At 46.2% G+C, this 12,500-nt stretch overlaps 1 protein-coding gene across 2 annotated transcripts in view; it reads right to left on the bottom strand.

The window, feature by feature from the left end:
• Positions 1 to 12,500, bottom strand: part of aqr (aquarius intron-binding spliceosomal factor) — a 120,231-nt gene that overhangs the window by 216 nt on the left and 107,515 nt on the right. For both annotated transcript variants that reach the window (XM_076295580.1, XM_076295581.1), the window contains 3 exons: positions 6,038 to 6,206; positions 2,862 to 2,975; positions 1 to 410 (listed from right to left, as the gene is read on the bottom strand). The exon at positions 1 to 410 is cut by the window's left edge and continues 216 nt beyond it. In XM_076295580.1, the coding sequence (XP_076151695.1) occupies positions 87 to 410; positions 2,862 to 2,975; positions 6,038 to 6,206 (607 nt within the window). In that variant the 3' untranslated portion in view covers positions 1 to 86. The remainder of the gene's footprint in view (positions 411 to 2,861; positions 2,976 to 6,037; positions 6,207 to 12,500) is intronic.

Genomic DNA, 12,500 nt, shown 5'->3' with positions numbered 1-12,500 from the left:
GTGTGTGTGTGTGTGTGTGTGTGTGTGTGTGTGTGTGTGTGTGTGTGTGTGTGTGTGTGCGTGTGTGTGTGTGTGTGTGCGTGTGTCTACTCCTCGTCCTCTTCACTGTACTCGCTGTCGCTGTCTCGGCCAGGGTGTTCTGGCATCTTGGGGTGCTCCTCCTCTTGGGGTTCCCCTTGGACTGGTGTGGGGGTTGCTGATTGGCTGCCTGTGGCACTGGGCTCGACCTCCATTGGCTGCGGGGGCTCAGGATCAGCCCCCTCCTTGGCCTGGGCCTTGGCCTCTTCGGCTGGGTCCGCCGCTGGGTCCGGCTTGGCCTCTGCGGTCGCTTCCGGCTCGGCCTCTTCGGATGCTGGTTCTGCCACCGTCTCCCGCACCTGACGAGGAGGAGGCAGCAACTGCTGCTGCTGCTACAGGAGGGAAGAGAGAGAGTTACAATGAGAGAGGGAGAGAGAGAGAGGAGTTAAAATGAGAGAGGGAGAGAGAGAGAGAGTTACAATGAGAGAGGGAGAGAGAGAGAGGAGTTAAAATGAGAGAGGGAGAGAGAGAGAGAGTTACAATGAGAGAGGGAGAGAGAGAGAGGAGTTAAAATGAGAGAGGGAGAGAGAGGAGTTAAAATGAGAGAGGGAGAGAGAGAGAGGAGTTAAAATGAGAGAGGGAGAGAGAGAGAGTTACAATGAGAGAGGGAGAGAGAGAGAGGAGTTAAAATGAGAGAGGGGGAGAGAGAGAGAGAGAGTTACAATGAGAGAGGGAGAGAGAGAGAGAGTTACAATGAGAGAGGGAAAGAGAGAGAGGAGTTAAAATGAGAGAGGGAGAGAGAGAGAGAGAGTTACAATGAGAGAGGGAGAGAGAGAGAGAGTTACAATGAGAGAGGGAAAGAGAGAGAGGAGTTAAAATGAGAGAGGGGGAGAGAGAGAGAGTTAAAATGTGAGAGGGAAAGAGAGAGTAACAATGAGAGAGTTAAAATGAGAGAGGGAGAGAGAGAGGAGTTAAAATGAGAGAGGGAGGGAGGAGTTAAAATGAGAGAGGGAGGGAGAGAGAGAGTTACAATGAGAGAGAGGGAGAGAGAGAGAGAGTTACAATGAGAGAGTTAAAATGAGAGAGGGAGAGAGAGGAGTTAAAATGAGAGAGGGAGGGAGAGAGTTAAAATGAGAGAGTTAAAATGAGAGAGGGAGAGAGAGAGGAGTTAAAATGAGAGAGGGAGGGAGAGAGAGTGAGTTACAATGAGAGAGGGAGAGAGAAAGACAGAGAGTTCAAATGAGAGAGGGAGAGAGAGGGAGGGAGGTAGGGAGAGAGAGAAGGAACGAAAAAGAACGGGGGAAAAACAAAGGGAGAGTGGACGATAGAGTGAGGAGAAGAGGAGAGAGAGAGAGGAGGAGAGAGAGAGGAGGAGAGAGAGAGGGGGGAGAGAGAGAGAGGAGAGGAGGAGAGAGAGAGGAGAGAGAGAGGGGGGAGAGAGAGAGGAGAGGAGGAGATAAAGTGATGAGGAGAGGAGGAGAGGAGAGGAGGAGGAGAGGAGAGAAGAAAGAGATAGAGGAAAGAAGGAGGAGGAGAGGAGGAGAGAGAGAGAGGAGAGGGAAAGAGAGAGGAGAGGAGGAGGAGAGGAATTGAAACGAAGAGACAAAGAGTGAAATGAAATGAGGAGAGGAGGGAGGGAGGAGAGAGAGAGGGGGGGGGAGAGAGAGGGAACGGAGGGAGGAGGCATCCAGGGTTTAGAGGGAAAACAAGCACAACAATGATGTAATCTTGTCTAGTCCCCTGCTCATTTGTTAATTCAAGAAAAAATATATCTGCAATTCATGCGTGTGTGTGTGTGTGTGTAAGACAGAGAGAGAGAAAGGCATGCAGACTGTGCACTCTCTCACTGGCATAGTGGAAGGGGTTGGGGGTTGGATAGCAGAGCAGTTTAATTTGTTGGGAAAACATCATCAACTCAACGGCACTCCTCACATTGAAGCTCACTGCGTGTGTGTATGTGTGTTTGTATGTTTGCAAGTATGGACTCTGATGATTTTAAGTCTATATGCGTCTATGAGCAAGGTTATGTGCTCATGAATGTTTGTATGTTTGTGTGTGTGTGTGTGTGTGTGTGTGTGTGTGTGTGTGTGTGTGTCCATTTAAGGCAATTTAATGGTATTGCATTGAGCACTGTGTGTTAGAGAAGTTTAAATATGTTTTTTAACATGCTATGCTAGTAAGATATTCAAACATTTTCAAAGGTGGGACCTTAGTAAAAACATCAACCACAGAATTTTGGTGATAAAATTGTTGTCTATTGGTTTTCAGGGCAGGGTGTGTGGGTGTGTGTGTGTTTGTGTCTGTGTGTGTGTGTAGTGTATGTATGGTGTGTGTGTGTGTGTGTGTGTGTATGGAGCATGTGTGTGTGTGTGGGCAGGGCACTGCACAGTGCTGCAGCCTCTAATTAGCAGTAATTTATTCCTTATCCAGAACGCTGTGCTCACGGCCTGTTAAGCCTCAGTGTGCAGAACTCTCACACACACACACACACACACACACATATGCTCCATACACGCACACGCACACACACATGCTCCATACACGCACACGCACATGCACACACATCTGACCCATCTCGGGCTCCGCATTACACTGCTAGGATGAATTATACAGCAGCCAGGCTGGAGGTACTGAATGGCTCTGTGCGTGACACTGCATGCATGTGCACAGAGTGAGGTTGACTGACTGTGTGTGTGTTTCCTGTCTGTACAGTTTTGTGTGTGTGTGTGTGTGTGTGTGTGTGTGTGTGTGTGTCTGAGAGGGTGATTGTGTGTGTATGTGTGACTGTGTATGTGTGTGTGTGTGTGTGTGTGTGTGTGTGTGTGTGTGTGTGTGTGTGTTACCTGTCTGTACTGTTGGGTGCGCTGCATCATGTGTAAGTACATGTTGTACACCAGGTTGGCCATTTCCGGCATGTTCTTGATCGCTTGGTCGGGCTGAGAAGAGCGATCTCCCGTCTGAAAAACCCGAGAGAATGAGACACACCAAGAGTGAGTGAGTGAGTGAGAGAGAAAAAGCAACACACATTCATGTGAAGAAACAACAGTTAAACAAAAAAAAACAAACAAAAAAAGTGCAATGCAAAACCAGCAGCTTCAGCCTCTATCTGTTAGGCGCCTTTAATTCTGAAGAAGAGTGCAAAGCAAAACCAGCAGCTTCAGCCTCTATCTGTTAGGCGCCTTTAATTCTGAAATTGCCTTTGTGGAAAAGCTGCTGTTTTTGGGTCAGGTGTATAAATAGCTTTACTGTCAGTTAGTATGCATCTGTTAATAGCACTACAAAGGCAACAGCAGGAAGTGTGTGTGTGTGTGTGTGTGTGTGTGTGTATGGAGCATAGGAAGAGACACAGATAGCCATGCTCCTTGTGTGTGTGTGTGTGTGTGTGTGTGTGTGTGTGTGTGTGTGTGTGTGTGTGTGTGTGTGTGTGTGTGTGTGTGTGTGTGTGTGTGTGGAGCATGTAGGAAGGGACACAGATAGTCATGCTCCTTGTGTGTGTGTGTGTGTGTGTGTGTGTGTGTGTGTGTGTGTGTGTGTGTGGAGCATGTAGGAAGGGACACAGATAGTCATGCTCCTTGTGTGTGTGTGTGTGTGTGTGTGTGTGTGTGTGTGTGTGTGTGTGTGTGTGTGTGTGTGTGTGTGTGTGGAGCATGTAGGAAGGGACACAGATAGTCATGCTCCTTGTGTGTGTGTGTGTGTGTGTGTGTGTGTGGAGCATGTAGGAAGGGACACAGATAGTCATGCTCCTTGTGTGTGTGTGTGTGTGTGTGTGTGTGTGTGTGTGTGTGTGTGTGTGTGTGTGTGTGTGTGTGTGTGTGTGTGTGTGTGTGTGGAGCATGTAGGAAGGGACACAGATAGTCATGCTCCTTGTGTGTGTGTGTGTGTGTGTGTGTGTGTGTGTGTGTGTGTGTGTGTGTGTGTGTGTGTGTGTGTGTGTGTGTGTGTGGAGCATGTAGGAAGGGACACAGATAGTCATGCTCCTTGTGTGTGTGTGTGTGTGTGTGTGTGTGTGTGTGTGTGTGTGTGTGTGTGGAGCATGTAGGAAGGGACACAGATAGTCATGCTCCTTGTGTGTGTGTGTGTGTGTGTGTGTGTGTGTGTGTGTGTGTGGAGCATGTAGGAAGGGACACAGATAGTCATGCTCCTTGTGTGTGTGTGTGTGTGTGTGTGTGTGTGTGTGTGTGTGTGTGTGTGTGTGTGGAGCATGTAGGAAGGGACACAGATAGTCATGCTCCTTGTGTGTGTGCAGGATATGAATACGTGTCTGCATTTAGGCTATGGGAAGAGATCATCTCAGCAAAATGATCGATCTAAGAAGAATGAATCTCAGGAAGTCATCAGGACCCGTACTGAGTGAGGTTTTGTTCTCCATGGAGAGAGGCATGTGGGGAATTTATTCTCTTGCTCAGTCAGTCAGTCAGTCAGTCAGTCAGTCACTCACTCAAACACACACATGCACACACACACACACACGACAGATGAACCCAGGTGAATCCTACTGAAGCTTCACTACTGAGCTTTTGAGAGCACTAGAGCAGAAGCAGAAACTGTGTGTGTGCTCTGTGTATGTGTGTGTGTGTGTGCTCTGTGTATGTGTGTGTGTGTGCTCTGTGTATGTGTGTGTGTGTGCTCTGTGTATGTGTGTGTGTGTGTGTGTTCGCTCCAAAGAGCCATCCCAGAGGAGAGGACCTCTCGTGCCACAGGGCACAGGGGAGCATGACTGCTCTGTTAAACACATACACACACACACAGGCGCACACACACACACACACACATTATGACGTAACAGCCAGACGCGGGCTGTCTGACACCCGTGTGCCAGGCAATGACCTCTGACCTCAGAGCTATTTAAAGATGTGTGAATCAGGACATCACTCTCCTCTCCACATATGACCATATCATGACTATTATACTATAGATGACCATTACTATAAATGACAATTACTATACTGTGACAAAGTATGCACGTGTGTGTATGTGTGTGTGTGTGTTGCATATCGAATTCAATTGATTTTGCACCCATTTGTGAGCTTTTATGCTGATGGCTTAGATAGCTGCGTGCAGCGAGTTGGAACGCCTGATGCCACACAGCCACGTCACATAACACACACACACACACACACAAACAAACAAACAAACCCACACAGATCCAAACACTCACGTGTGCAGCTACATCAAATAACAAACAGACACACAAGCAGGCTCTCACACACACACACACACACACACACACACACACACACACACACACACACACACAAATCACAAAACATCTCAGCCGTACAGAAGCACAAAGGCGACTGGAACCACACACACACACACACACACACAGCCATTGATCGCTGCCAGATGCTTTGTTCATATTACATTAGAGGGAGCAACATGAATGTGTGCGTGTCTGTGTGAATGTGTGTGCATGCAAATGTGTCTGGGTGCAATGTGTGTGTTTTTGCACGCACAGGGGCAATATTTCTCTGGTGTGTCTAAGCACAACTGTAAATGTGAGTTTCTAAGAATATGTGTGTATTGTATGTGTCTATATGTACCGGTTTATGTGCTGATGTGTGTATGTCTTTTAGTATGTATCTGTGCATGTCTTGTGTGTATATGTGCCAACACGTGTGTTTCTGTGTGTTTAGTGTGTGTAGACTTTGCACTCATATGTGTGTGTGTGTGTGTGTGTAAAAGGTACCTATATGCATTTTTCTACTATATGTAAAAGGTAAACATGTGCATTTTTCTACTATATATATAAAAGATAAACGTGCATTTTTCTACTACCGGTATATATAAAAGGTGCATTTTTCTATATAAAAGGTACCATGTGCATTTTTCTATATGTAAAAGGTAAACATGTGCATTTTGGAGCACCATGAATGTACCATGCCAATGAATGTAACTATTAAAATATACTATAAACAGATGTGTTAACTTTATATATCCAACATGGCATCATATCATATCATATCATATAGGGCCCTTTCTCCTCAGTCTTTAGGCCATGTGGCGCCGCCCTACCCACCGGCTCAGTGAAGTACTCATTAGGGCGAATGTGCAGCTGCATGGGTCTGGCTGTGAGCTGGTTGAAGGCTGGCGTCAGCTCGAAGCAGTTCTGGAACAGAGACACTCGGGCGAAGATGTAGAGACCCAGACGGGCTCGAGACATGGCCACCACCAGACGCCGCACATCCCTGAGAGAGAGAGAGAGAGAGAGAGAGAGATTTAACATCCATTTATTAAATCAATCTTCTAACCACAACATCTACCAGCACAGTACAGTATAGACCTCCTGCTCTAGTATAGGCCCTCTTGAGAGGGGGGGGGAGAGAGGAGGGGAGGAGTGGCAAAGAGAGTGACATTAGACTGAAAATTTCATAAAAATCACTGAAGACCCATCAGATCAAATCAACTATATTTTTTACTAGCTAATGCAAGCCACCCTGAAACATTTCTGCTAACTATTGCTTCCCTGTCAGCCCACGCATGTCAGCCCTAACTAAATCAAGGTGCATGCTGGGACAAGGCTCTCCTCTCCACTGCTACTACACAGCAGAAAGGATGGAGAGAGAAAGAGAGAGTGAGAGAGGAAGAGAAAGAATGGAGAAAAGAGAGAAACAGAAAGAAAGAATGAGAGAGAGGAAACGAAGGAATGGGGGAAAAGATAGAGACAGAAAGAAAAAAGAGAACAAGGGAGAGAGAGAAATAGAATGATGGAGAGAGAGAAGTGTCAGGGCAAGAGAAGAGAGGGAGCAGAATCTGCACGGGTATGAGATATGGCCATCTTGCAGGGATATGCAAGAGAAGCAGATCTTAAAGGTTACCTAGAAACAAGGAGGACAAAATATGCGAAATATGCAAGACGGAGGATGAGGGAATCACTAGGTGAGGAAATGTCAGGAAGAGACACACATGCTGACAAGAGCGAGCAAACAAAGACAGGAGGTGAGGTGGTGAGGAGAGAGGAAACATGATTAGCAGATAAAATACGGAGATCTGAACACTGCTAAAATGAAAGAGGAGTGAGACAGAAACACAACAAATTGATCTTTAATTTATTTGCCATATATTGTACTTCAAGCATTCTCTATGTAAACTTTATGTTTAAATGCTATAAATGCTTATGTTTAAACGCTTTGGCAATGCAAACATATATGTCATGCTAATAAAATACTCTTGAACTGAATTAAAAAGGGAGAGAAAGGGGAGAAAGACATTAAGAAATAAGAGTGCAAAGAAGGTAGAGCAGAGAGATCAAGAAAGGGTGGAGCGGAGGGTTGGGAAAAAGAAGAAATACCACGGAACCCCATTCATTCCAATAGCCAATGCTAGGCTAGCTAATTCAGCCATCAATCAATAGCCAAAGCTAGGCTAGCTAATTCAGCCATCAATTCAATAGCCAATGCTAGGCTAGGTACTTCAGCCATTCATTTCAATAGCCAATGCTAGGCTAGGTACTTCAGCCATTCATTTCAATAGCCAATGCTAGGCTAGCTAATTAAGCCAATAATGTGTTCAGTGGCCAACTGCATCCCAGCGGGCCGCCACAATCTTTAAAAATGGCGTCCGACATGTGCTCACTTTTGCCCTGCACCCGATTGGCCGGTTTGTGAACATGCGAGCACAAGTGAGCCCCAAGTTGGACGCCATTTTAAAAGACGATGGTGGCCGGCTGAGATGCTAACTGGCTGAAGCTAACCCTCCAAATTCTGAACCCCACTGAGAATGAAATACAGGTGACCAGAGTACAGATGACCAGAGTGAGCAAGCGAGGAGAGGGAGGGAGGAGGTGCAGCTTTAGGTGCGTGATGACCAGAGTGAGCAAACGAGGAGAGGGAGGGAGAGAGGAGGTGCAGCTTTAGGTGCGTGATGACCAGAGTGAGCAAACGAGGAGACGGAGGGAGAGAGGAGGTGCAGCTTTAGAACATGAAGAGCTGTGAGAGGAAGAGACACACAGTTATATAAAAAAGCTATAAATTCACATAAAACCAAGAAAGGAGAGCAGAGCAAAGAAGTCACAAAGAAGCTGCAATGAACAGATGAGGAGAAGAGAAGGAGGAGGAAAGGAGGAGAAGAGGAGAAGAAGAGGAGGAGAGGAGAGGAGGAAGAGAGGAGGAGGAGAAGAGAGGAGAGGAGAGAAGAGAAGAGAGGAGAGGATAGGTGGAGGAGGAGAGGCAGAGGAGAGAGGAGACAGACAGGACAGGTTCCTTTTCTTCCTCGTGTTTGGAGTCAGGAGGGGGGTTAGCGGCGAGGCTAGTGTTCCTCCTCGCAGTGATTAGCGCTGCAGAGAGGTTAGCATCCCCTTCGCCGCTGCGATTAGCGCTGCAGAGAGGTTAGCATCCCTCCTCGCCGTTGCGATTAGCGCTGCAGAGAGTTTAGCATCCCTCCTCGCCGCTGTGATTAGCGCTGCAGAGTATCTCTAATAAAGCTGCTCTCTTACAGACACGCTCGGCACTTAGGACTCCCTGCAGGCAGGCATGCTAATGAACGGTAGACGCCTCATCGTCAGCCTCACCGATAAGGCTGCTGTGTTACAGAACACAGACACAGACACACACACACACACACACACTTACACACGCCTGTTGCAACCATTTCACAGTGAAGAGCCACAAGTCTAATCTCAAACCCATACACAGCACGTGGCCATAGGACTCCACTGAATCAGAGCAGGGCCCTGAATGGCTAGCTAGTTAAAGAGATGCATCCCAGGTCTGGGCCTGGACCCAGTTCTGAAAGGCTCTAGTCCAGCTCTGCCCACTCTGGCTGTGGTCTGGGGGCCTTCCGTCGAGATGGGCATTCTCCGTCCTTTCTGTTTAGAGGCCGTTTTAAATATGAATGTTTCTTTAAAATGTATACGCCTAAATGCCTTTGGGTTAAAAGCATACTCAGTAGTTCAAAGTCAAATTCTGGACAATAAGCATTTTCAAAACTTTAAAAACCCATCAAAATCTGTTGAGCCATGACCAAGAGAGGACCTGCATGGTGTTGCTCATCACAAATCACCTCTCAATTCCTCACCAGTATTGTCACTGACAAGGAGAGGCACCAATCATCTTGGTGCTAGTGCAAGTCACTTTCTATAAACAATACAATCCATAAGACAGACAGCAACATGTAAACATGATGAACGTGCAGTGGTGAAGGATTTCAGTAAAGTGTAAACATGATGAGCGTGCAGTGGTGAAGGATTTCAGTAAAGTGTAAACATGATGAGCGTGCAGTGGTGAAGTGTAGTGTTTTCAGAAGAGACATCAACACGGCTGAAACTCGGCCTTCTCCACAGTTCGTGTCGCTTTGGACGGAGAGGCTCACGAGTAAACAGGCGAAGCAGGAGGGCGTGTCAGGACGAGGGGGTTATTGGAATGTGGGGAATTTGGTTGGCATGGCCACCTAAGTGCGTGGGTCATACGCCAGTCAGCAGATGAGCACTAATGGAATGAGCCAAGGAATAGCGGCCCAGGACATCTGTGTGTTGATGTCACATACACACACACACACACACACAGTATTTACTTTTGTTAACTCCCACCCTGTGCCTTTACAGAGCAAATACTTTTCTTCTCTCTCTCTCTGTTCGGAATCCTGTACCCCTCCCTGAGTGGACGGCCCTGAAGTCCTCTGGACGCCACATACAGGCTGTGTGCATGGGCTGGAGCCAACTCACTCTCTATTCTCTACGCGTCCCGATGGGAGCTTTATCAGATCATATCGGCTTAAAACACCACACCAAACACACTCACGCCTGCTGCTTGGGCTTTGTGTTGGAGATGGTTATCCTGCTCTGTCTCTCTCACCCCACACACACACACACACACACGCAGAGTAATATTTTGGCTTGGCTCAGACATTCAGCTGTATTTGTAAAGGGTGGATGGGCCTATTCACAGAGGCAAATTGGCCCATGACACGATATGACTGTATAATATATAGTATTATAGTATAATAATATTATAAGAGTAATCACAGATAGAACACAAAGGGAAGTAATGGAGTGAGTGTGTGTGTGTGTGTGTGTGTGTGTGTGTGTGAGAGAGACAGTACGTATGTATGTGTGTTTGTGTTTGGGTGTGTTAGGGGTGTGAATCTCTCATGTAAAAGACGATACGATTCGCATCTAGATACATGGGCACGATTCGATACAAGAAAAGATACATGTTTATAAAAACCGATTCGGTACGATTCGATGCAATTCGATGCAGTTCAAGAATGGAAAGCATTCTGAAAGATTTTTTATCATTTGCTCATGGTGCACATTCATTTTATATTATCAATTATCATGGTCATGGTTGTCAATTAGGCAAAAAAAATGTGTGAATATGATTATCTAAACTGAGGTTTATTTCATATACTGTATTGAAATGAAAAAAGAATAGTCTACATTTCAGTCAAACACAGCAGCCAAATACAACATAAAAATACATTTTTATAGACTTTATAGATCTTTCACAGATTTTATAGAGTTATATCTGATTGTTTTCATGGAGCTGTAGCCTTGTTGAGGTAAGACAATTCCAAAATAAAAGTGCTTAAGAAACTCTTGGCCTTTTCTCATATAGCATAGCCTAGCCTAAACTACAAGAATAAAATAGGCCTACAAATCAATAAACTCTCTGGGCTTATTTTGTTCCAACAGTAGACCTAATGCAGAAACCTATAATGCCCAGTCTGAGTGAATATGAACAAAATCATTGGCTAATAATTTGTGCATCGTTTTAGCAGCAAGGGCCAAATTATTTAACATTAAGGAAATCCCTTCATCAAAGGTAAGGCTACTCTACAGACTATCGTTGCTGTTTAGGAATGCTATAAGTGTTTAATTTCGCGCTGGATTTCGAAAAACAAAAGCCGACCGAGTGCAAGTTGTCACATGGTTAAGTTGCAGTAGATGTATGGGTAATGAGGTCATTTGACAACTTTGGGCAATGAATGTAACCAAAAACGAACTGCATTACCCACAATTCCGTCCCACGTATAGTTTCAAAACCGGAAGTGGGGCGAACGCGCTGCTTGGAACGTAAATGAGAGTCTGAGCAAGCAGAAAACGTTGTTAACCGATTCATAACAAGTAAATCGATATAACGACAGGTTCATTTAAGTTTTTTTTCCGATACGGCGCTTCACGTATCGATGTAGCCGTATCTTACACGTTAAAAACGGATACCGATACGTATCGGTTAATCTTTACACCCCTAGTGTGTGTTGCATATATGAAGTAAATGTTCATTCAACTGTGTGAATATATATGAGAGCAAGTAGTATGTGTAAGTGTGTCCTGCATGAATGGCTGTGTGTGCATGTGTGTGTGTGTGTGTGTGTGTGTGTGGGAGGCTGAATCTGTGTCAGTGAGAGAGACATGTTTTACTATGAGTATGTGCCTGTACGCATAAGTATACAGTGTGTGTGTGTGTGTGTGTGTGTGTGTGTGTGTGTGTGTGTGTCTAGAGAAGGAGGCGAGTTAGTAATCCCACCGAATCATGTCTACTCCCAACATCATTCACTGCACTGGAAAAAGGTCAATGTCATCCATGGACTAGACAAGGCTCAAGCCAGCTCCATCACAAACACACACGCACACACACACGTACACAGCACACACGCACGTACACACACACGCACGCACACACACACGCACGTACACAGCACACACGCACGTACACAGCACACACGCACGTACACAGCACACACGCACGTACACAGCACACACGCACACACACACACGCACGTACACAGCACACACGCACGTACACAGCACACAAATCAACAGTCACAACACAGCAAACGTGCAGCGTTTTGCAGTCACAACACAACAAACGTGCAGCGTTTTGCAGTCACAACACAACAAACGTGCAGCGTTTTGCAGTCACAACACAACAAACGTGCAGCGTTTTGCAGTGGCAGCACAACAAACGTGCAGCGTTTTGCAGTGGCAACACAACAAACGTGCAGCGTTTTGCAGTCACAACACAACAAACGTGCAGCGTTTTGCAGTTCGAACACAACAAACGTGCAGCGTTTTGCAGTCGCAACACAACAAACGTGCAGCGTTTTGCAGTCACAACACAACAAACGTGCAGCGTTTTGCAGTCACAACACAACAAACGTGCAGCGTTTTGCAGTGGCAACACAACAAACGTGCAGCGTTTTGCAGTGGCAGCACAACAAACGTGCAGCGTTTTGCAGTCACAACACAACAAACGTGCAGCGTTTTGCAGTCACAACACAACAAACGTGCAGCGTTTTGCAGTCACAACACAACAAACGTGCAGCGTTTTGCAGTCACAACACAACAGACGTGCAGCGTTTTGCAGTGGCAGCACAGGTCTGGCAGAGACACACTGCCTCCAGCGACAACAGCCAATCAATGCTGCCACTAATTAAGCCATTCCAGAGCATCTGATCCACAAGGACTATTAGACAGCCTAACACAACGCCCACCTCAGCAGCAGTGTGTGTACTGTGTGTGTATGTGTGTGTGTGTGTGTGTG

This window comes from Alosa pseudoharengus, unplaced genomic scaffold (genome assembly GCF_046254945.1).
Source record: "Alosa pseudoharengus isolate Yale_2024_CS ecotype anadromous, Long Island Sound unplaced genomic scaffold, YU_APseudo_1.1 YU_APseudo_1.1_scf_2, whole genome shotgun sequence".
NCBI classification, from domain to species: Eukaryota; Metazoa; Chordata; class Actinopteri; order Clupeiformes; family Clupeidae; genus Alosa; species Alosa pseudoharengus.
Note: the sequence above shows the minus strand (reverse complement) of the source record. Positions and strands in the feature narration are given on the sequence as shown.